A 26,077-nucleotide genomic window follows, 5' to 3' on the forward strand; every position below is an offset into this window, starting at 1 on the left:
CACTGAAATCATATTCCCCATTGATTTTTGGTTACACTTGCTTGGTATCAAAGCATCCACTGAAAACCCTGTTTCCCAAAGATAGGACATCATTGAAAAGAATGTATCACACACTAATATTGAAACTGACCTACCCCGAGGTAGTAGTTTGCTAGTGGTGACAACACATGTCTCTGGGTTTACCATGAAAATTTTAAATATCCCTTGGGACCTGGAAGTTCACTGAGGTACCATGAAGCACCTCAGTGCATAATTTGGGAACCCAAGTCTTAGATCATTCTTTACTCCCTCTCATTCTTGGAGTATTATGCCTTACGGAATAGATTGCTGTCTTTTGTAGCTTTTATCTTCTTGGTGTCTAGTAGCATTCTTTGTACATAATATTATATTAACGTTGAAGAGATAAGCCTATATGTTCTAGACAGATTTGTAATCAGTTGCTATCAGTTATTAACTATATTCATAATACTTTTTTTGTTAGATTTTTTCTAGATTTTTATTTTTTCCATTATAGTTGATTTACACTCTTCTATCACTTTCTACTGTACAGCAAAGTGACCCAATCATATATATGTATTATTTTGCTCACATTATCCTCCATCATGTTCTTTCATAAGAGACTAGCTATAGTTCCTTGGGCTATCTAGCAGGATCTCATTGCTTATCCATTCCAAAGGCAATAGTTTGCATCTATTAACCCCAAACTCCCAGTCCATCCCACTCCCTCCCCCTTGGCCACCACAAGACTGTTCTCCATGTCCATGAGTTTCTTTTCTGTGGAAAGTTTCCTTTTTGCCATATATTAGATTTCGGACATGTGATATAATATGGTATTTCTCTTTCTGACTTCATTAGTATGAGTCTCTAGTTCCATCCATGTTGCTGCAAATGGCATTATTTTGTTCTTTTTCATGATTGAGGAGTATTCCATTGTGTATATATACCACATCTTCTTAATCCATTCATCTGTCCATGGACATTTTGTTAGTTTCCATGCCTTGGCTATTGTGAATCGTGCTGCAATGAGCATATTCATAATTCTTATGTGTTGAATGAAGTTCTCAGAAAAATCAGTGTAAAGATTTGAATGTTCTAAAAGACATTTAAAAATTTCTAATGTTAAATTTTTAGCTGTAAATATATAGATGGCCACAGGATATAAAAATACTATAATTAAATAAGTCTATATCATTGAATATTTTATTTGTATATTACAGACAATTTTAAATGACTCCACTAATCCTAGTAATTGCTTTATAGGAAAAGATGGAAATGACAGGAACCTTCAAACTACAGAAGTTTCAGTTGGTGGAAGAAGGATTTAGTCCATTGAAAATTTCTGACCCATTGTACTTCATGGATAACTTGAAAAAATCATACATTTTATTGACCAAAGAAATTTATGATCAAATAATATCAGGAGAGATTAGACTGTAAGTTTTTTAATATCTGAGATTTTCACATGCTTTCTATGAGAAGTGAGAGGAGAGTATGTGATTCTCTAATGCTAAATGGGGAGAGAAGGAACTGACATTAATTAAGCATGTGTTATCTTTCCTTAATAAGTGACAATTTTTCTTTAACAACTTTAATTTGTTTTAATTAATAACAAACTTTAGTTGATTATTCTTTTTACCCATTCGGAGATTCAGTGAATAAGTAAATATCTGCCATAGGGCTTTTAAATAATAAATAAGTGATTAACAATTTAGGTACCTACTAAAAATATACTTTTCAATATTTAAAATTTCTAGTTTTGAGTAAAGGGTTAAATTTTATTCACATATTTGATTTTTATGTTCCCTGTCCTATAACTCAATAAAACCATCTTTATTAATATGAGTTTTGAGGTTTTGTTCTGATGTTTTCAATGCAAATTTTCAGTTGAAGGAAGCTAACTGACTAAATGCATGTGCTCCTACCTCCCTTATCCCAAACTCATATTAAGATGATGGAAGAAATATAAAAATATGAAACAGCAATGAAGGAAAATTGCTAAGCCCAAAGCATTTAGGAATTCAGGGAAGATTATAAATTGGATCAAATTGATGATAAAATCAAACAGCTGTAGAAACCACTAATAATACAAGGAAAGAATAGACTAGACTAGAACCCATGTATTCACACGAAGATCAGAGGCAGAGAGGGCTTTGAGTGTGAACAGGTTTTTGAGTACTTAACTGGGAAAGGATAGTGTAATAAGCATAGCAGTTTATCTCAATCTGGAAGCCTCAGGGCATCAGGTTACAGTGTTTGCCTCCAGCCAAAAGCAGATGAAAGACTCTCTTACCAAAGTGAGCTGTTGTCCCTGAGAGGTGGGAGCGGGGGCTGAGATAAGACATGGAGTAGGGCCCAGCAGGAAGCTCCTTTGACTCTAAATCTAGCTCCCTGTACAACCAGAAGGATAATTGGCTTTGCCTCATGTTGCCTGTCCATACTAAAAAGTTTATTTGGGTTGCAAGAAAAGTTGCTGATAGTTCCTTTTTGTCATTGTTAGAGAAACATTATAAAGTTAAAACATTTTTTTAATGCAAGGGTTAACCATAAGCAGCATAGAAATAAAAGGTCAAACTCTCAAATGAAAAAAATAAATGAGAAAATAATATCAATTTTTCAAAAATCCTGCATTTTAAGGGAACAACATTTTTTAATGCACAATAATAAAAAAAATAAAATAAATCCAAGCATATCCCTGCTCCCACTACATAAATGAGAATGGATCATCTTTATTTAAAAAGTATCAAGTGAATGAACAAATTGTCATTTAATTTTTATATTGGTGGTCTAGCTGTCCTTTACCTATTAAAAAACTGTTTTGCCTTTATGTTTATATTTTTAATTTATATAAAATTTATATAAATCTAAATGAACTTTTTTTCGCTAATACATAGTTCTTTAAAATCTCTGGAGACTAGCTCATGATGGCAAACTAAACATACTTACCTAACCCCTTTACCCTCACCCTTCCTGTCAAATCCATTATAGAAAAAGACAAAATATTATGAAGAGAATGATCCACTCAAAGATGGAGGGGAAAAAACAAGAAAATGTATTTTTCAGTAGAAGAAACTTTGTGAGAAATTACTGGATAGTAGTAAACAGATGAGATCAGATTATCAAAGAAACTGTAGAAGGGGGAAGAACAATGCCTCTTACTTACAGTTGAAAACTGCTTCTAAGGCAAAAGAAATTTCAAATCACATTGAAAACATATAAAAACCACGATGGGGCATCTATGTAATCATCAGTAGAAAGTTGACATCATGGGTTTCTTTGCCTTTTCCTTTCTTATAGAAGACTTCTGTCAGAGACAAAATAATGCATGACATAAAAAGATAATTAGAAAATAAGACTATGTAAAATTCAAAGCTTCTTAAAATCTCTAAGGATTAAAGTTTTTAAAGAGCTGGAAACTAGGATAAAATATCTAGAAACTAGAGAAAAATAGTCATCTTCATGTATTATGGATAAAAGCCACTTGCAGATGAAAAAATATGCAGGCCAAGTAATTTTAATGAGAGAAATATGAAAACAGGCAATTTAACCATACAAAACCTAAAAAACCGAATTTAGTCATTTAAAGCACACCCACTGTATGTGAAATATGACTAGTGATAGGTGCTTCGGATATGCTGTTATATACTTGTAAGCAAAATCAGGCCTACAGACCAGGTAAGAAAGACATTAAATAACTACCCAACAACATGTGGAATTGGAACTGTGACAAATACTACAAAAAGGTGTTCAGTCTTACTGATAAAGAAAATGAAAATTAAATAGCAGTGAAATCAGATTTTGCCCATCAAGCAATAATTATGCACAGGTTGGCTGGCCAGGGTGTGGGGAAATTTTAACTACCCAGTGTTACATTCAGGGTGCAACCTGGTATATTATTTTGGGAAGAAAACTGATGAAAGACATAAAAAATGTTTTGGTATACAAGAAGCCCAGCAAACCTCAAACTGGACAGATACCAAGCAAACTACACCGAGACACATTATGATTACACTGCTGGAAACTCCAGATAAAGAGTAATTCTTGACAGCATTTAGAGAATAAAACCATACGTTACCTTAAAAATAATAATAAACCAACAGTTTGAATGATGGCTGACTTACGAAACTAGGAAAGCCAGAAGAAAATGAAACATCTTCAAAATGATAAATAAACAACTACAAGTTGGAATTCTACATGCAGTAAAATTATTCTTTAAAGGTGAAAATGAAATAAAGTCAGATAAAAAAATTCACAGCCAGGAATCCTGTATTAGAAGAAAAGCTAAGTTAGCTTCTACAGACCAAAGAAAAATAAGAGGACGTAAGAACTCCTGTCTTCAAGAAGGAATGAAGCATATTGGATACAGTGAATACGTGAGTAAATACGAAATTATTTCTCTTTTTAAAATACATGTAATTGTTTAAAGTAACATTCATGATGTTGTTTTGGGTGTTTATACTTAATGCAGATGTAATGCAAATAATGGTCATGGCATAGAGAATGTAAAATTCAATGGAAAAATTACATAGTTGTGAAACACAGGCAAGAAATCTTAAAATTCATTACAGCTTATGAAACGGCACCTTAAAATAAGAACGCGTTATTTTTCGCCAATTGGATTTGAACAATTAAAAAGATTGGATCTGTCTAGCACTGGCACAGGTTAGAAATAGAACTCTTATAGGCATTATTGGTGGGCCTATAAATGGGTGCACCCTTCTGGACAGATTACCTAATCAGATACAAAATGCACATAACTTGCCCCCAGCCAGTCTACCTCCTTCTAGGAATAAAAAGTTATTGAACCAGGATTTATGTCAGATTACATGCAGTTCAGGGCAACGTTGTTAAATTGAAGAATTGAAGACAACCCCAAAATATTTTTAAAAATTAAATAAATATCGTCGTATCCATATTTCATATCTGATTTCAAAGACTAAGTGAAAAGTCAGCATATGCTTCTAACATGGAATCATTTCCATGCGTGTGACTAAGAGTAAAGAGGTTACAAATGGTATGTATCATTTGTTAAGGATATATTGAAAAATATAAATATTTGCCAGGACGGTTTCAAATCATCTCAATGACTTAAATAATCAAGAAGTGTAGAATTGGATGGGGATAGGCGGGTTTTTACCCTCTGTGTCATTTCAACTGAAAAATTCTTGTACACGGCTTATGTACACTTTTAAAAGACAATTTCAATGTTACATATCTTGGCTTTTTTAAGAAAAGTGTGAGACAGAGAATTGAGTTGTGTCATTATAGGATGGGATTTAAGATAGCCAACTGAAATTTTGAATTTTAGGTTGTGATTTTTCTCTCTCAATATATTTCACTTCCCTGTAGATTCTACAATTTCTTGACATATAAAGGTGAATCAAGACTGTTCAAGAGGGGAGTGGAAGACATCTGATATTTTCTATAAACCTCACATATAAGTGTTATCTCCCTGAGGAAGAACATCCTGGCTGTTAATTCTTCCTCAATTTCGGTAAATTCGTAAGTTTTTGTTTGTTTGTTTTTTTTGCCTTTTCTAGGGCCACTCTTGCGGCACATGGAGGTTCCCAGGCTAGGGGTCGAATCAGAGCTGGAGCCAACGGCCTATGCCAGAGCCACAGCAACGCGGGATCCGAGCCGCGTCTGCAACCTACACCACAGCTCACGGCAACGCCGGCTCCTTAACCCACTGAGCAAGGGCAGGGATCGAACCCGCAACCTCATGGTTCCTAGTCGGATTCGTTAACCACTGCGCCACGACGGGAACTCCAAGTTTTTTAACGTGTAACAAAACCCCAGTTTGAACCCCATTCTTGATGATCTTTCATTGTTTGTTTTATCTGCCTTTTTACTGGTGAAAGGATTTATGACTGGGACTGTGTTTTTCAGACAAAAAAGCTCTGGGCAACGTCTTCATCAAATTAAAAGGCAGAGTTAAAACACAGTACTAAAAATGTCTGTGGAGTTTATTAACCTCTTGCAGTGCTTTCATTGTCTTTTCCTTATTCAGAATTTTGGTGTTTTGATTTAATCTAACTGACATGGAGTCTATGTAAACTCTTTGGACTCAAATCCTTCTAGAGACAGGCGCATAGCTGTCCGATTACCATCTGTGTGCTCTGTCATGTTTCAGCAGTTAGGGGAGAGGGAGAAAGCGTGGTTGGGTTTCTCAGTCAACACAGCCTGACCTTGTGGAGAGTGGTGGTTCCTTTTCTTCATCCGCTTACTGTAGGAAGCCCCCATTACCTTAGTCCCCAGCCTCCAATAAGAGACCAGGTTCTCAAGGCCAGAATGAATCACTGTCATTTGTGCGGCTTTCAAGGTGCAGCTCCTCAGATGCTACCCAACTCTACTAAATCGGAAACCAGTTGGAAAAAGGTCCTAGGAACTTGCATTTTTAAGATTCAGAGCTCTGGCTGTCTTGTGTTGCATTCCTGTATTCTTATTCTCTAACTCCCCCTGCTGCCCAGACATTCCTCTGGGCCCTCTTGGAACCCCAGATTTGTGCACAGAAAATTCCCTACAATTCCCTCATATTTGGTCTTATCAAACCCATCCTTCCAACTATTTGCCTCTTTGAAAATGTGGCTCTCCCTGGAGAGCACCACTTTCCTTTCAGTCTACAAGAGTGGAGGCTCTAAATATTCATCCAGCTCAAATATTGTGGCCCAGAGGTCGTGATCTTTGTATATCATGGTCCTTCCTGGATTATTATGATTCCTGGTCTGTGAGGGCCCTGTCATCTTGCTGCAACATCCTCTTATCTTTATCCTCTGAAGACTTCATCCAAGGGCTCACAGCTTTTGTTTTCTCTCTCCAATTCATGTCATCAGTTAATATCAATCTTCATTAAACCCACTGGCTTCTCAGGTTTTCTTTATCTCATGCTTCTTCCAGTTCTCATCCACCCTGTTCCATTCAGCTGATAGCTCTTCACATGCTTTTTTTTTTTTTTTTTGGCCACACCCACAACATGCAGAAGTTCCTAGGCCAAGGATCGAACCCACGCCACAGCAGCAACCCAAGCACTGACAACACTGATCCTTAACCCGCTGAATCACCAGGGGAATCGGTCTCTCACATTTAATTGAGAATACGGAAGTCACCAGGTGGGAACACTGTCATTTTCATAGCAGTCAAACATTGTGAGGCTATATGTCAATTACTTTCATTTTTCTTGCCCAGGAATGAATGTCTCTTTTACTATCAAAAGCCATTATCATCATATATGTTCTGGAACTTGGCTTCTCACCTCAACTTAATTGTTTCTGATTACCTCCTTTTCGCTAGTGAATTTAACCTCTCCTCTATGCTCAATTATTTTCCTCAGAACATAAAATATGCTGTTATTTTCCATATTTAAAAATACTTCCCTTTTCTAAAACTATTCATAAGGTGATTTTAAAGTGTGTGAAATATGTGTGGAAAAATAAACCGGCAAAAATATATAACAAAACTTTGAAAAAGGCAGAGCCGTGAGGGCTAATGAGTCATAGCTCATACCAAAACACACTATAAACCCTCAGAAATTAAAGCAGTGTGTTGCTGGTTCATCAGTAGACCATGGGTTGACCTATGGAAAATAATCAAAAGGTGGAAACAAAATCAAGAATTTAGTATACAATATGAGTGATGCAATAAGACAAAGATAAACTTTTAAATAAATGGTTTAGAAAGAACAATGTTACCACCTGGATAAGATAAAGTTAAATTCATACCACATATGAGGACAACCTCTAAATACATGAAATATTTAAATGCAAAATATTGAAAGAAAATATTGATCAATTTCTTTAAAACACCAGAGAGGCAAAGGCCTTTGAACTATAATTCAAAATTCACAAACCATAAAGGAAAGATAAAAATATTTGACTCCTAAGAGGAAAGGAAGGGAGGGAGGGAGGAAGGAAAAAGAGGAGACAGAAAGGGGAGGGAGGAGGGAATAGGAAAGAGAAGGGAGAGGAGGAGCAGGAAAAGGAAAGAAAAAAAGAGAAGAAATGTTTGCTTGGGAGAAAACTTCACAAAATCAAAAGACGAAAAAAATTGGGAATATAGGCAACTTGCATCATCGATAAGGAATATCCTCTTAAAGCTCTCTCAGAGGAGTGCTCTGGTAGCCTAGTGGTTAAGGATTTGGCATTGTCACTGCTTTGGCTCAGGTTTGATTCCTGGTCTTGCCGTGGACATGACCCAAAAAAAAAAAAAAAAAACAAAAAAAACAAAAAACCTCTTAGAAAAGATAAGTGACTCTAAGTGACACAGTAAAAAAAAAAAAAAAGGTATGAATGCATACAGTTCAGAGAAAATAATTCTAATTCTCAAGTGTGTACAAAATGTCTTATTCATAATGAGAAACGCATATTGAAGGTACACTGTGTTTCTATTTTCGCTTATCACATTGGAAAAATTCAAAAGTTTCCCAACAGTTGGCAAAGGAATAGGGAAACAGGCTCTCATTTCTGGTATGAATGTAAAATTATATAATCCCATACAAATCAGTTTAGCAACTATTAACGTTACAAAACATTAACATCTTTGGCCTAGTGAGCTCATTTCTCAGAACTTATTCAAATAGATGTACCTGGACATGTACAGGAAGAAATATTTCCAAGATCATTGATTTGGGTATTGTCTGTAATAATACCATACTGGAAACAATCCATGAGTGCCTCCCTCCACCAGTCTAAAGCTCAGTGAGTGGACTGAGTTAGTGAGAACATTTTGGAATTGCAACATAAATATGACATTTAGAGTTAAGGAGCTTAAAGACACCTTCTAGTAGCAGAATGAAAGATTACCCATGGCCATGCCCAGACAGCCCATGACCAAAATGTAAGGAGAACCACCAAGAGCTCTGGTGGACGTGGAAACACAGGAGTGATCAGAGAACTAAGAGGTAAGCGAGCACTGTAGTGTCACAGACCTACCAAGAGAATAATCGAGAGTGTGCAATGATAGTGATTGATCTAGAAAGATAAGGCTAGAAAGAAAACTGTTACACGGGTTTGGCAAAATAGATATCATTAATGACCTCAGCGAGGGTAGTTTTATTAAAAAATTTTATTGAAATATATTTGATTTACAAAGTTGTATGAATTGCTGCTGTACCACAAAGTGATTCAGTTATACATATATAGTGTTATTCATATTCTTTTCATTATGGCTTGTCACAGGATCTTGAATATAGTTCCCTGTGCCATGGAGTAGGACCTTAATGTTTATCAATCCTATATCTATAGTTTGCCTCTGCTAATCCCCAAACTCCCATTCATTTCCTCCCCTACCCACCCTGCCCCTTGGCAACCATAAGTCTGTTCTCCATGTCTATGAGTCTATTGTTTTTTTCATAGATATGTTGATTTATATTGCATTTTAGATTCCACATGTAAGTGATATATGGTATTTGTCTTTGCCTTTCAGACTTCTGCTTCGCTTAATATGATAATCTCTAGGTCCATCTGTGTTGCTGCAGATGACATTTCATTCTTTTTGATGGCTGAGTAATATCCCCCCCCCACGTTACATTTTCTTTATCTATTCATCTTTCAGTGGACATATAGGTTGCGTCCATGTCTTGGCTCTTGTAAATAGTGCTGCTGTGAACATAGGGGTGCATGTATCTTTTCAAATTATGGTTTTGTCTGGGTATATGCCCAAGAGTGAGATTTCTGCATCATATGGCAACTCTATTTTTGGTTTTTTTGAGGAACCTCCATACTGTTTTTCATAATAGCTATGCTAATTTACATTCCCACACACAGTGTAGGAGGGTTCCCTTTCCTCCACACCCTCTCCAGCCTACTATTTGTCGACTTTTTTATGATGGCCATTCTGAGTGGTGTGAGGTGGTACTTGATTTTAGTTTTGATTTGCATTTCTCTAATAATTAGTAATGTTGAACATCTTTTCATGTGCCGTTGGCCACCTGAATGTCTTCTTTGGAGAAATGTCTGTTTAGGTCTTCGGCCCCTTTTTTCATTGGGTTGTTTGATTTTTGGATATTAAACTGTATAAACTGTTGTAAATTCTTTCCTTAGAATTTAAGCCCTTGCCAGTCACATCGTTTGTAAATACTTTCTCCTGTTCTAATAGTAGTTTTTGACTGGTGGGGAGAAAATAAGACAGATTCAAATAGGTTGAAGAGTGAATTGTAGATGAGAAGGAGGAGATCATTTTTTCAAGAAATTTTGTATTAAATAGGGACAGAGAAATAAAGAACTTGGAGGGTGTGTGGAGTCAAGAAAATTTAAATATTTTATTTGTATTTTATTTTTAATAGACCATCTTATTTTAAATAAATAATACATAAAACAAGATGAAAAGATGCATTTATGTCTTGGTTCCCTCCTGACTTCTCTCCTACCCTTGGTAGACACCTGTTTATTCATTTTTCTTGTGAAAAACATTCAGGGTTTCTTTATGAAAATATAATGAATATGAATACATTTCTTATTTCTGTGCCCATTTCAAGCATATAAAATACTATTCTGTACCCAAAGTTTTCCATTTAATAATGTATATGGGAGATCTTTTCAAATTAGTATACAAAAAGCATTCTCATTTTTATAGTAGTTTTAGATGCATATATCATAGTTTATTTAAGTAGCTTCCAACACTTCCCTCCTCTCCATGTGTCCTTAGCACACTCTCAAAAACATAGACCCAGTGTGGAGAGAAATGATAGATGGACGACAAGCCAAAATGGCCTGAAACTAAGTGCTGTAATCTTGCCTTTTAAAACGGAAATTAGATTGATTCTGCTTTGAACTGAACTTTAAATTTCCCAACTTTTAATTCTTGACATAGAATTACAAGAAAGCCTTTCTACTCACGGGATTTTTCATTGACTGTCCATCTTGGGGTTTCCTAGGGTGATTTGTGAGGCAGATCTCCTAGAATTGACAGCTATTTAACTTCTTTCTAGTTGTTTGTGAATTAGGACTGGAATAGGAGGAGCAGCCCAGAGATATCTGCAGACACTATGTGTGTGATGACTGAGAACAAGGAACCCCCTATAAATAGTGCACGGGTCAAAGATACACTTGCACTGACACTGAGCTGCCGCATTTGGAAATGGAAATAGGTAATGCATTTGCTATCTTTCATCGTGGCTCCTTGTGCTGTTTCTTGAATCTGTAAATGGATATCTGATCCAAAAAAATGCCATTTTGTGCAGATATATGTTTTATAAATTGCAAGTCACATAATGGAAAATTAAAGGAGTTATCCATATATTAAGAGCTGCAATATTAAGACCAGATATTATATTCTCAAGCAAACAAGCTGAAAATTTTGAAGATGATATATGAAAGCTTATGCCAAAAAGGTAATAACATAATGAACAAAATTCTTTTTTGATGTTCCCAAGAGAACCGGGAGGGAGATATATGAACTAACTGGTTTACATCAAAGCTAATGATCAAACCTACTTCTGTAAATCTTGCATTAGTCAAATATTTTGGTAATTAATAAGCAATCCAAATTGTTACACTTGAAAAGGAAGTCTACGAATAGTCAGTTATCTTTGATCTGCATCAAAATACCTGATTTTACTATTTAATTACCTTCATAACCTATTTTTAAATTACTCAATGAATTTTATTACATTTATATTTGTACAATGATCATCGCCATATAACCTAATTAAATCCAAAAGAAAACATTATATGAAGCTACTCTGATCTAATTATTTGTTATATGAAAACATAAAAGAAGTTTAGATCAAATGGAGTTTTGTAGTAAAATGTCCCCATTTTTTATAGGACATGTGGGTAAGTTCTACACATGAGAAGAACAAAGCAATAATATGTATTTCTTATATTCTTTCCTTAGACTTTAATTAGTGACACTGGACTTAAAAAAGACAATACATAGGTGATAACCTATAGGTACCCCAGTCTTATCATGAAAAAAAAAAAAAAAAAGGAGATAAATTTCAATTGAGAACATTCTACAAAACACCTGGCTTGTACTCCTCAAAACTGGAAAGGTCAGTAAAAACAGGTAGTTTAATTAGCAATTAAATTAATGAATACTTATTTAGAATATTTATCTACTTTTATTTAGCAGATCCCAAGGAGAGGGAATGTGCTTGATTGGGAAAGCTGGCGGGACGGGCATGAGAAGGAAAGAATTATACCTAGGAAGTTTAGACAAATCCTATTTGAAGCTTTATACTGAGTGAACAGGTCGCTGGAGTATAACTGGTAAGATGCAGGAGTAGGAGTCCCTAATAGAAAAAAAGTCCATAAATACCCAATATGTTTAATTTCCTAAACCTATCTGAAATGCTGACAATAGGGAAGATGATCATGGCAATGATTTTCTCCTTCTGATTTGTAAGATTCTGTGTAATTTCTCTTTCTGATTTCTAAGAGTTGTGTAATCGACCTCGTGGTATGGAAGCGATTGGTCTCAGCATTGCCTTTACCAGTGACTTATTAAGAACAGAAGTGAACTTCACATTCTAATTCATGAGGTACCGGGGCAGGTTTTCTGGGGATTTTCTGAGAAAGTCTTTCCTTCCTTTCACTGGAGAGCCCTGGAAAGCCACCCCCAGCTGTGACGGAGGACGCAAGCTGCCGTAATTCTTGATGGCAGCTCTGTTACAATGATGAGAGGTGTCAAGCTAAGAAAAAAGACCAATACGTATGGAAGCACAGAGTTCACCGCTGCCTGGACCACTCTCAAATTTGTTCTTCATCTGGACTTTTAGTTATGCAAGGCAAAAAAAAAAGTCCCTTTAGTGTGAGCAGGGTTCCTGTTACCTGTCATTGAAAGTACCCCCAGATGCTCATTACCTGCTAGGAAACATGGCACCTAAGTCATGAGAGCAGCTAAGTCAGGTTCATGTGGAAGTCGAGCACAAAGCCTGACAGGAGGAACAGCAGCACTAAACCATAACCAGAAGCGGGGGTTGGGGGAAGGAAAGGACAGAAAGAAAAAGAAAAAAAAAGGAGAATAAAATTAGAAGAGCCGTTATTGTATACAAATCATTCATAATAACATATCTTGCCAGATATTACCTTCTGTAAATGGTACTTTCAAAGACAGGTTGAATAAGCTTTCGAATGCCAAAATAGATTACGTGGGTAAAGACGTCAGTATGCTACTTTGCTGCTCCCTGGGATCAGTAGCTGGCACCCTTCTCCTGACCCCAGTATCGTCTGGAGTCAGCCTGTATGGCTGAGGCAACCATCCCCAGGGTGCCAGTTTTAGGTTGTTCTCTTTATGGAATCACAGCATTATATTTTCCCAGGACTAAGCAGATTGTGGACTTACTCCAGGATACTTTAATGCTTTTAGGGACAGGTGCCTCGATTCTTTTCCTGCTACTCTGTAGAATAAAATTTATCCGGAGCTTTCACAAATACAACCAGCTAGCCAGAACACAAGTATTCCTCTAGTAACAGTACAAAAACATAAATTTAAGAAAAAGAGAGGGAAAGAGAACACCCCACCCCATAATATTTGGTAGCTTCTGGTCTTTAGGATTGAAAGTCTTCAATGAGAAGGGAAAGGATGTTGAGGACAAGTTCTCTGTTGTCGTTGTTTTGTTTTTCACTTTTTCCTGAGTTAAACTTTGTAACTACTGTGTCACCAACAAGAGAAGAGGCTATAAAAACGAGTGAATTTTCTGTCCCAGCACATGCCGTTTTCCTCGTAGCATTTAAAAACCTTAAAATTTACTTCATATCAAGAAAAAAAAATACAATTAGTAAAATTATACACACATTTAAAAACTAGTTAATTAACTAACACTTTTCTCTCTCTTGCTTGAGTTGATAAGGTCCTATTTTAGCCTGGGTTTAACTCTCTAATTCTCTTCTCTTTCTCTTTCAAGTAGAGTCATTTTCATGTCATAACTCATCAAATTTCAGTAATTCCACACAATTTAAGAGCTTCTCCTCCAAATATTGATTCTCATATTTGTCCTTTTCCTTGTCTATTTGAGTTTGAGACTAAGACTGCACTTCTATCCACCTCCACATCTTTCAAGAACCACGTTTTCACCCCTTGTCTTTTCTCCTCACCACCCTCTTAAACAGCAATGCCAAGAGGCATCTGTAATCTCCAGGTGGGCCCATTCATTTACGCAGAAGACAGAACAGAGAAGTTAGGACTTAGCTGCAAGCTGCAAAGTCAGGCAGAACCACTGTTTCTTGTCTTTGGAGATAATCTTCAAGTTTGCCGGACTGGGAAAGCCGGTGGGCAGATACACAAGGGTCGGGTATTGGTGGGATTCCCAGAGAATAGGCTATGTGCCTTGGCTGATGTCTGAGGCCAAGGACCAGGGAAGAGAAGGACAATAGAAACCCTAATTAGAACAGTGGAAGTTCTGAACCCTAGTTCAAGTAAAGCCCTAGGAGACAGCAAGGCTGGAAGACCCCTTTATCCAACTTGGTATGGTGTGCGGTGGTTAGGAATTGCCTGTTGCATGTTTAGGCAAAAATGGTCTGAGACAGCATGGGAGAATTTCTTCTTGTGCCAGCACTGCTTGGAAGCACAGCCAAGTATCATCCCAAGCTTTTCAGAGGGGCATTGTATTAATTAAAGACTTGGAACAAAAAGCTTTGAAGTTGAGGAAGAGGAAGATTCCACCATCACTGATAAGCCCCTGGTCTGATCTGCAGACCAGATAGGCTAAAAGGATAATGGGTAACTCAGCAGGTAAAGTGAAGTGAAGTGGAATGGAATGATGGGGAGTGGAGTGGAGTGATCAAACTTGACAAGAACTACTGTCCCTTCCTCTGCACCTGAGTTTGACCTGATAGATTCACCAATCATTGCTCATGGTTTCCCATCGTCTTTCATGTTTGCTTTACAGAAGGAGAGGATTAACTACTTCTTTGTCATAAAACTTTTAACGCAAATAGCATCTGCCTACTTAAGTACCAATTGGGATTTTAGGGAGATGTGCATATCTCAAATATAATAATGATACAGGCATCCGAGACTGTGGAAAAAGTTGAGATAATTGTGAGTGTCACCTATGTAGTCATTTGCTTAAAAATTATTTTTATTTAAAAACACCTCCTTTACTACTATTATTGAAGCTTAAAATTGTAATAGATTAAAAGGTTAGTTAAAATAATAGAATAAAAATTATATAAATGATTATAGTTCACAGTAAGAGATATTTAGGAGAAATATAAGGAAAAATTTTAAATAATTATTTTAATTTTGCTAATAGTGATGGTTGAACATTTTGAAAATCAGATGGTTTAAAATCATATTTCATTATATAGATAAACATTTTAAAATGCATTTTTGCTAGTAAATCTGCATGATTAGATACAATAATGCAGAAAAATATGTTGTACCAAGATTTTATTGAGTTTAAAGTATAGGTCTTTGCTATAAATGTCATTTTTAATCCAAGTTTCATGAACCTAACTTTTTTTTTTTTTTTTTTGGTCTTTTTTTGCCATTTCTTGGGCCACTCCTGCAGCATATGGAGGTTCCCAGGCCAGGGGTCAAATCGAAGCTATAGCCGCTGGCCTACACCACAGCCACAGCAATGCCAGATCCAAGCTGCATCTGCAACCTACACCACAGCTCACGGCAACGCCGGATCCTTAACCCACTGAGCAAGGGCAGGGGTCGAACCCGCAACCTCATGGTTCCTAGTCGGATTCGTTAACCACTGCGCCACGACGGGAACTCCGACTGAACCTAACTTTTTTTAAGTGAGGACACAGCAACAGTACAATGCGGAGAGCATCTCCATTGTTTAGCCTAGTACCTGGCACATAGACGCCTCCAAAACAACCTTGTAAGAACGAATGAAAATTATCTCCTTTTCTAAACATTATAGTACTACTAATGAAGCCTAAAATTGCACTATATTGGAGTTCCCTTGTGGCACAGTGGGTTAACGATCTTACATTGTCATTGACCCAAGCCAGATGGGTCACTGATGTGGAGCAGATTCAATCCCTGGCCTGGGAACTTCCACATGCCATGGGTATGGCCAAAAAAAAAAAAAGTTATATTAGCTTACAAACTCATGCTGAACACAGAAACAGGTAAAAAGCTATAACAGTTTGTTCCTGATGAGTTTTCATGTGAAATCCTTTCTTCCTCATTGCATGTTGAGGATGTTTTTTTACACGTTAAGTACAAGAGCTTTGATTGATTTTATCATGTAATTTTAAGATAAAGCTTCCTACCAATTTGTTCTTTTTCTCTATTTTCACAATTGATCTCAAAATATAGCATCATTAAACCATATTTCCAGGATGTACCGGTTTTACATTAGAGGATTGGAAGCAATGTTATGAACTATGGATACCAGTGTCTAATGTTAGAAGTTTTTCACAAATCATGGAGAGGCTGTTGGTAAGTACTGTTAGAACTTCAAATTCCTCCCGAATGTTAGAAATAAGTTTAAGGTATTAACTGACATTCATAGTGTTTCATTCTATTCAACTGATTTTGAAAGGAAAGGTAATTGACTAAGGGCTAGAGCCTGTTAGAAACATATTAATAAAATGAAAGATGGGAGTTCCCATTGTGGAGCAGCAGAAATGAATCCAGCTAATGTCCATGAAGATGCAAGTTTGATCCCTGGCTTTGCACATTGGTTAAGGATCTAGCATTGCTGATGAGCTGTGGTGTAGGTCACAGATGTGCCTTGGATCCCACATTGCTGTGGCTGTGGTGTAAGCCAGCAGCTACAGCTCCGATTCAACCCCTAGCCTGGGAATCTCCATATGTCGCAGGTGCTTCCCTAAAAAAAAGAGCGAAAAGAAAGAAGGAAAAAATAGAAATCTGTGGGGGACAGAATACTGTGTCCTCCCCACATGCTCTAAGATGTCCATGTCCTAATTTCCAGAGCCTGTGAGTATGTCACCAGAAATGCAGAAGGGACTTTGCAGATATGATTAAGTTAAAGATCTCACCATGGAAAATGTCTGAGCTTATGCAGGTGGGCCCAGTGCCATCACAGAAGGCCTCCTAAAAGAGACTAGGTAAGCAGATGAGTCAGAATCAAAGCCAGAGACAGGACAGTGAAAGCAGATAGATTTGAGGACGCAAGGCTGTTGTCTTTGAGGGTGGAGACAAGCACCATTGGCCAAAGAATGCCAGTGGAATCTGGAAAAGGCAAGAACGCAGGTTCTCCTGGAGCCCCCAGAAAACAGGCAGCCCTGCTGATGCTCCGATTTTAGGACTCTGTCTTGCAGGGCAGTATGATAAATGTGTGTCATAAGCCTCAGAATTGGTGGTCTTTTGTCACAACAGCTGAAACTAATCTACATGCTGAGTTGTAGGACAAAAGACGATTGAGTTGAAGATGAAACTCTGTCAGGTCAGTAGGTGCCCACCCCTTCCTGACTCTGAAAGCTTCTCAGCAGTAGCGTTTCCTGTCCTAGGATGGGATCACCCTGAAGCACGGAAACCAAGACATCCTGAATTTGGAGACAACTGATGCTTCAGGAGATCTCTGTTTCCCCCAACACATGATATGCCTTGACCTGAGAAAAGTGTCCATCGCTTTCCTCAATTTCTCAACATAAGTCCAGAACTTAAAAGATTTAAGAACCACTAAATTAGAACCATGCTTTACTGTTTAAGTTTATGAAGCAATTCATAAAATGGTTGATGACCATTAAAACTGCAGTCATATGAAGATATGAGGTAGAGTGATGTTTCTGTGACTACACATGAATTCTTTCTGGCTTGTTGAGGTGTCCAAGTTATGCATGCTTAACAGATGGAGAATGCAGTCATTTACCATGTATGCTCTTTGCTTGGCCCCAATAGGCCTTGTGTCAGAAACCCCTGAACTTTTGGATTTGTGCTCAGGTATCTTGGTAGCCATTTAACTTAATATCTTCTGGTTTAATTCTCACAAGAGCACCCTCAGTGTCCAAAAGTGTCTCCTGAATGTTCATTGATTCTCAGATGCAGTGTGGTGGGGGCAAGGCTGAATGGTGGTTTCTTGAGTACCATACAAGGAAGAAGGTATCTTGTGCAGCTACCAGGAGCCAGGCAATGAGGGGTTCTCAGGTGTGGTTCTGGGAACTTGTTAGAAGTGCAGTTATCTGGCTCTACTCCAAACCTACTGAGTCAAATTCTGGGAATGTTTGTACCTCCAGGTGTTTCTAATGTGAAAGCTGGCAAATCACTGAGCTAAAGCATAAAATCCCTTATCTGAGTATTCAACATTTTGCACAGATTTTTGTATTCAAGAGGCAATATCCAAACTCTTAGTTTTCCAGAATGGGGAGGAAGGTGGGAAAGGAAAAGAAGGAAGGCAAAGCAAACTAATAGAAAAGGAGAAATTAATTTGATTTTTTCCCCCACCCAAGCTCCCGCTTTTCTCTCCTTAAAAAAAAAAAAAAAAGCTAATGCAATCCTTTCCTGAAGACTTGGGGGAGCTGCAAATAAATACTTCTCTTTAGGTCACTGTATCTCAACCTGGGAACCACCAGGAGACTGTGAGGAAGCTTTCTGCGGTTTATGAGCCTCTTAGGCATTTTTTCTGAGATTAGATTTTTTTTATCATCAGGTCAATAGTTCATCCTTAGCTAATTTCCAATAGTCTGAGCAGCTAAATTTATAATACCAAGCATACCAAGGTCAAATTAGATTAAAGCAAAATGCATTGGCTGGGAGTGACTTAGGATAAACTCCAATGGACACAGCCGTCTTATTTAAAATTCTTAGCTGTCCTAACTTGCATAGTCACTCAACTCCAGTGTGGCTTTTCTTAATTCTGACACTCAGCTAGGTGTGCCTAAATCTAGGCTCGCCATATGACGAGTGCTGAATAGAAAAAGAGGCTGGGACAACACTTATAGACCAAGCAAACAAGGATGTGTCATCTCTCTCTAAATCCCAAAGACTAATATAAATAGAAGATTACTGGGTGCAGTGAGTTGTAGTGAAACCTTCAAAACCCCTTTCCTGAGCTCTTATGTTATATCATATTTTTAGGCATGTCCTCATCTTGACTTCTGCTATCTCAAATATTTACCCTGTCCTGACCACTGGCATTTTCTTTAGTTGGTGGACTGAATGCCCTTGAAGTCTCTGAGTAGCTGTACTAATGAGAATGTAGCCCTCATGAAAAATCTGCAACTCCCTTCTATTCCATAATTGTCATTTGAGTTCGGTCTTGTGTGCACGAATTTTATTAAAATCTTGTAGGGTTTTTTCACAGTCTAATTTGTCTTATTTAGAGTATTCATTATGTGGATGACTATTACAAATTGCCATTCCTCATAATTTTAACATTTATATTAAAATCAACTTCGAGTTGCCAGGGCTCAGCTTAATCAATGTATCTTGCATGGTTAGTGTCTGAGCATGCATTCTACCCAGCTAGTCGTCTACACTCACATTCACATCTATATCTCCATTAAGCACCCCGCCTCTCCTCGGTTGTTTAAAATGTCCTTCTGAGCTCCCGTTGTGGCACAGCAGAAACAAACCCAACTAGTATCCATGAGGATATGGGTTCAATCCCTGGCATCCCTCCGTGGGTTAAGGATCTGGTGTTGCCTTAAGCTGTGGTGTAGGTCACAGACACGGCTTAGATCCCACGTTACTGTGGCTGTGGTGTAGGCCAGCAGCTGCAGCTCCAATTTGACCCTAGCTTGGAAACTTGCACATGCCACTCCTGTGGCCCTAAAAAGCACAAAAAAAAAAAAAAAGGAAATAAAAATGTCTTTTTACTTTATGGCCAACTACTTTCTATTACTTTCCATCAAGACTTCTCTTTCTCACTTGATATTTTCTCTATCAACTTTTTCTTCTATATTTATCCTATTAGTTCCTAGGGTCTTTATCAGTCTCTAAGTTTATTTCTTTTGGAGGAGAAAAAAAAAAAAAAGGAACCCTCCCTCAAAATCTTACATCCCTTCATAGTTACCATCCCGTCTCTCAATAACCAAGATGCTTGAAAGTCTACTCTGCCCTTGCTCTTTCCAGTTTCTCACTTCCTTTGTACTAGTATCTTATGTTTGATGCCAAAATTATGCCAAAATTTCTCTCTGAAAGTCTAATGATCAACACATTGTTAAATCCAATGGCTTTTCAGTACTTTCTGTTTAGACATATAGACTTTACTTGATGTCTGTACTTATTTCTTCTCTTGACTTCTAAGATACTGCTATCTCTGGGTTTTCCATATCATCTCAAAGTCCTTTGCCCCTCATTCTCAACTCGGTTCTTAAATACTGATGCATTGTAGGATTTCAACTTACTGCATTTCTGGTAACAGTAAATGGTACCATTATCCATCTACTTCTTACTCAAGTCAGAAATATTTGTCTTATTTATTTATTTATTCATTCATTTATTTAGGTCACACCTGTGGCATGCATAAGTCCCCAGGCCAGAGATCCAACCGAAGCCATAGCAGTAACCTGAGCCACAGCTGTGACAATGCCAAGCCCTTCATTGCTAGGCCACCAGGGAACTCCAGGAACTTTTGTCTTTTTAGAGTCAGATATCACTCCTTTGATTCTTACATGATAAGATAGGAAAGACATATTAAATGTCTCCCGGCATCAATTACCCTTCCCCCATGCCTTTCTTACCTTGCTAATTCAAACTCATTATTCAACAGTCATCAGAAATCGTCTTTACCAGGATATCTTCCCTGCTCCATAAGCAGTTTCTGAACAGAAGTGCATGAAGCAAAACTCGAAGTGTTAGATGAAGTAGCTGAATGCCTCTCTTGCCAATTCTTTGCACATTGCTCATTTACACTGAGAAAAGCAACTGCAAGTCTTTGAGTTATTTAAGACTAACTTCTATTTATTTAAGTTCTGGTAGCTGTCTCATATAGTCTGTTAACTGGCCATACCATCTGGCCTTGTTTTCATTATCAAGAATAACCAAGCCTAAAGCTGTGAAACCAAGATGGGAGAAATATCCGTATGAGCCCCCAATTCAACATTATTTGCATACTAGGAGAACTGCCAGCTGTTCTAGAACAGCTCCAAAGAGCCATAGTAGATCCTGGGAAAATTGAAAATGAAATTATCTTCTGCAGAGTCTGCTTTCATTCCTATCCTTCCTTTTAGCTTCATGGTATCCTGTTTCTCTCTCATGTCTTCCAAGCTGTGAATATTGGGAGTCCACTTTTCCCACATCCTTAATATTACATCTATCATTACTATGTTTTTCCTTAAAATTAGCTAAGCCGAGGGAGGTTGATGTTAAACTTGCTTGCATAGAGCTTATGCCCACTTTAATAATGGTGGAATTTGATATGGGGCATTTCATACAATGAATCTATTAAATCGGTGACTTATAGATATTAAGTATAAAATTAATGATGGAGTTCAAAGATTTTGACTTTTAATGAGATCTTCTATTCTATTAAAATTCTTATTTTTAATAAGTTTAAGAAATGAAAAAAAATGTTTTAATGAGATTAGAAAGAAATGAACTAATAGCCCCTACAGTATGTAGAAAATAAGAGGGTAATTATCTTAACTGCCAGTGACAAATGAGGTAATTAAAACCACTCTTTCCACTGAGAACAACTAGAAAACAATTTGCTGCAAAACATTTACGTGAAGTGATCCTGATCCCAACAATACAGTAAAAAATTACTGAATGAGAAGACAGAAATTCCAAGAATTTAATCTTGACACAAGTGTAGAAAAACAGCATCCCTTCAGGGCTGTTTTGGCCCAGGGGTCTTTGGTCAACCTTGAAATGGTGGCAGGGAAGCTAGGCAACACTGCTGTAAGAATTGGGGGGATATGGGACAAAAGTTTTACACCAGAACCTACCAATGGTAGGGACCCTTATAAGCCCCCAGGCTTTTAGATCAAGGCTCAAAAAATTGAATTATGGGGATTAGGGTAAACTGGAAATGAATCGGCTCTTGCAGAGACTACAGAATAGAATTAAAACATCTGAGATGTTCTGAAAAATCACGATCCTAGAATTTAGTAGTTTACACTTAATGTGACTGTATTTGAAATTTTAAACAGTATCAAGAGTATTTGAGTTATAACTTAAAATCTTCCTAACTTGCTTTCTCCATACTCTCTTTGTTGTTTCTTTTTCTACTTTTGGGACGTCTTTAACCATCTTCTTATTTATCTGCCAGTAACTTAAATTTTAGATTGATTAGTGTTTGAGTTTCTTGAATCTATTGACTGAAGTCTCTCAGCAGTTTTAGGAAATGCTTAGTGGTTATCTCTTCAAATACTCTGTCTCATTCTTTCTCTCGCTTTTTTTTTTCTTTCTTCCTGGGACTTTAGTTAGTTAAATGCATGTTAAACATTCCAGAAAATACAACTTAGTTAAACTGATATAAAAGGAAATGGTAAATCTGTATATTCTCCTATAGTAAATTCAGTCTTTAAAGATTTATCATACAGCTAAAATACTTAAGACATTGTCATATTATCAAAAACAGGAAAAAAAAAGAAAATAGGGAAACCATAAGCATATATATGTGCATAAAAACATTTAACTTATGAAAAAAGTAACACTAGAGAGTGGTGGAAAAATTACATTTGATTTCAAAGTATTATGTGTGAAAATGGTTATCCATGTGAGAAAATAATGAAACTTGTTTCAACATCATGCTACAAACAAAAATCAATACAAATTGATTGCAAATCTAAACATAAAAACAAAAATGATAAAGTTTTTAGAAGATGAGAGAATATGAACCCAGTATATCAACATTTTTAAACGGAACCAAAACATTGGCCATGAAAAAGGCTAATATCTCTAATTCAATTTAAATTGAGACCTTATGTTTCACTAAACTTATCATTAAGAAAATGAAAATTCAAGCCACAGAGTATGAAAAAACATGTACACATACAGAAAGAACTCATTTTTTATTGAAAATAACATAACATTAAGTAAATGGCTAGAATAGCAAAAATCTATAACCCTATATTAAACTTATTTTTGCATTTTACCCTTTGTGTGCATGAATATTCTTATACTGTAATCATGGAATACATACAGCTTTGGATTACTTTAGAACAAATGTGTTTGCCTTTTCTACGTTGTCTATTGTTAAAATCTTCATAGGTATAAATAATAATATATTATGTGTAAAAAAGTTGGAGCTAATGTATATCTATATTTTAAAGGTAAGTTTTACTGGTGCAAAAAAGTATGGCAAAAGTGAATAAGACATGGAAAATACTTAGTAAATTAGTTTTAACACTCTATGTTTTATGGTTTCCATTATAAAAATTGAATAGATGAAAACAAATCACATTTAACAAATGCTTTTGGATTTAAAACTGTGATAACATTTAGTAAAATTAAAATTTCCCTGACATAAAATGCTAATGTTCAAATTAGATTTATCCCATCTTATTTTGGAAGTAGGAGATTAAGTCCAAAATCATAAAATAACAAACATTGAAGACATAATTATAAATAATGAAAAATATTTTTAAACTTAAGATGAATTTTTCATGTAATAGTTAAAATTCCAAAAGAACATGACCATAAATCCCATACCATTCAAGCTGTAATTTGATTCTTGTTTGAAACTCATTATGGAATACTTTCATAATTAATCTTAATTACAATATTTAAGTCTCAAAGTTATAAGATGTAATGTAAGATTAGGAGCAAAGGAACTAGATTCCATTCCATATTTTGCCACTTATAAGATTTGTGACCTTGGATATACAATTAACGTCTCTGTGTCTAAGTATCCTTTATTACATAAAAATTTATGTGACAAAGTTATGCTTTTAAATTTATATTATATTTTATATATTTTATCTATGATTTATGTATGTGTCTATGTATAAGAATACATAAATATTCTAATGGTAAGACATTGCTCTACCTAAAGTCGTTTTTTTTTTTCAGGTTTTGTGTTTATTACTCAACCATCTACATAACATTTACTTCAGCAAGTATATTCTACGCAGCAAAAGAAAGACTTCTAGTCCAAAAGGATAATTTGATCTTAATAATAAATCACTGATAACCAACTAGTCATCAGGCACTCTGTTAGGTGCTGCTTTCTGACTTCAGGAATGTGTAAATAATTATTTTTTCATTTTAATAACTTTTTTCATAATTTAATCCAGATGAGTGCTGTGCTAACACTGACACCCATATGAATCTCCAGATGATGTGATTAAAATGTGGATGCTGATTCTGAGATTCAAGCCCCACGATTCTGCCTTTCTAACAAATTCCCAGAGGATCCTTATGCTGCTTGTGCAAAGATCATGGTTTGACCACAAGGGCAAGCCTCCTTCACTGGCTTCTGTTGAAAAGCTCTCAGGCTTTTTTCTTTTCAATTGCTTATTCCCTTTGGTCTTTGGCATTCTGCAATTCTTCTAAGGTTATTTCACTATTTCTGGTGTTATTCCTCTTGAAGGAACATATTAAAAGATACTCCTGTGCTTTCTCATTTATAACTTATTTTTCAGCCAATTGTGCCATCAGCTAATGAAAACAATTATGATGTAAAAGTTGCCCATCCTTATAAGAAAATTCCTTTCTTTTTATAGCTCTGTCTTCTTTAGAGAAGGACTCAACTGGGACCAAACAAATTAGATGTCAGAAGCCCAGATACTAGACTTCAGTCCAAATGAGCTCAGGGGCTGTAGACTGCCAGGCAGGACAGGTGGGAAGAAAATGAGGTGGAAATAGAAGAGAAATGCATTTGCTAAAGGAGTCTCAGAGTTTAAATTTAGTCAGCCCACCAGGGACTTTAATTTTGCAGATCTAGAAACTGGCAGACATGCCTGGGATAAAAGTAAACTGTGTCATAGCCTGGTGCCTATCTGTCTTTATACATGCTAAGTAGGGTTTTTACTTCCTTACATTAATTTAGCAAAGCACTGAGTATTAGAAGAACCTTGTGTCTGTCCTTTCCAGGTATCCCCCGAGGCCTAGTTTAGCATCAGTAAAACGCCAGACAGCTTTCTAATCCTGCTCAATGGTAGAAGTCACACACACACACACACACACACAAAAATAGCATCAAACTAGCAGTTTTCAGCAGCTCTTAATTTCCTAAGGTGGCCTCCTATTGCTTCTAGCTTATTCTACGCCATACCCTAATGTATGGTGGGTGGGTGTGTGCTTTGGAAGTTGCAAACTTGTCTTTTTACTTAATGAGGCTCCATTTTTTAGAGTAGCCACATCCAAATTTGGGGTAGAGACTGATGAATGCAATGGAGAGATCTAAGCTATTGAGCTTAAAGCCATGACTGAGTGGGATTTGGGGATTGTCTTTCTTGGAGTAGGGGTACATGTTTTCTGTTTGAGAGAGAGAGTGAACCAATGGAATCAACATCTGATAACCAGAATGGTGGTTTTAGGTAGTAACTAAGCTGTTTACCAAATATTTCCCATTCACTTCTTTCCAGGCATATCATAGAAAGTCTCTCAGTTCCTGCTGAAGTTATAGGTGGCCGTGAGATTTGCTGGGGACCACCAAGTGTGGTCAGAAATGAAGTATATCAATTTGGGGAGAAAGCTCTGGTGAGCACAGATGCTTTGATCTTCTGATTAATTACACTGGGCTAAGCCCTCTCTGACCCATGCTGAATATGTAATGTACATAAGGAAAAAATATTTCCTGGGTTGAATAATTATTTTAGGGATTGTCTGTTACTGCAGCATAAACTAGCATCTATTCTGACTAAATTTGCTCAGTCTCTGTTCTCCTAATCTTTTCTGCCTCTTCTTTTTCTCTCATCTCTCCCCTACCTCTCCTTTTTCTCTCATCTCTCCCCTACCTCTCCTTTTTCTCTCATCTCTCCCCTACCTCTCTTAAGCTCTAGTGCTTCTTTCAGTCTGTACCTCCTGATTCGTGATGACTGAGTAGGTTTTTTCAGAATTTCTCAATAGTTAGCACATAAGGACCAACCGTTGTCTACTGTTAAGGTCAAGCCTGGTACATGCCACACTGTTCAAGTGGAATTCACAGGGACAAACGATATAAATTATCTCTGTATCACTTGCAAATGACTCATATTCGCTAAGGACTGACCATCCAAGTACTGGCCATATGTTTTTGTTGTAAATACTCTTAACTGATGGACTGCAGCCATTATCTAAATTAGCAGATATTTAAGCCTGGATGAGCAGCATGAAAATCCTTGAC

General features: G+C 36.7%; 1 protein-coding gene across 13 annotated transcripts in view; it reads left to right on the plus strand.

Moving 5' to 3' along the window:
• SLC27A6 (solute carrier family 27 member 6) overlaps window positions 1–26,077 on the plus strand; it is a 98,520-nt gene that overhangs the window by 63,200 nt on the left and 9,243 nt on the right. For 2 of the 13 annotated variants that reach the window (XM_021084734.1, XM_021084721.1), the window contains exons 10-16: window positions 1,261–1,433; window positions 5,347–5,491; window positions 10,922–11,080; window positions 11,174–11,323; window positions 11,830–14,976; window positions 16,216–16,338; window positions 23,821–24,931. Coding sequence is in view for 10 of the 13 variants with exons in the window: in XM_021084721.1 (XP_020940380.1) it covers window positions 1,261–1,433; window positions 5,347–5,413 (240 nt within the window). In the remaining 3 variants the exon portion in view is untranslated. Of the gene's footprint in view, window positions 1–1,260; window positions 5,322–5,346; window positions 5,500–10,921; window positions 11,081–11,173; window positions 14,977–16,215; window positions 16,339–23,820; window positions 25,453–26,077 lie in introns of those variants that run through there. The other 11 variants (XM_021084735.1, XM_021084724.1, XM_021084728.1 and 8 more) reach the window with 10 other exon arrangements.

This window comes from Sus scrofa, chromosome 2 (assembly GCF_000003025.6).
Source record: "Sus scrofa isolate TJ Tabasco breed Duroc chromosome 2, Sscrofa11.1, whole genome shotgun sequence".
NCBI lineage: Eukaryota > Metazoa > Chordata > Mammalia > Artiodactyla > Suidae > Sus > Sus scrofa.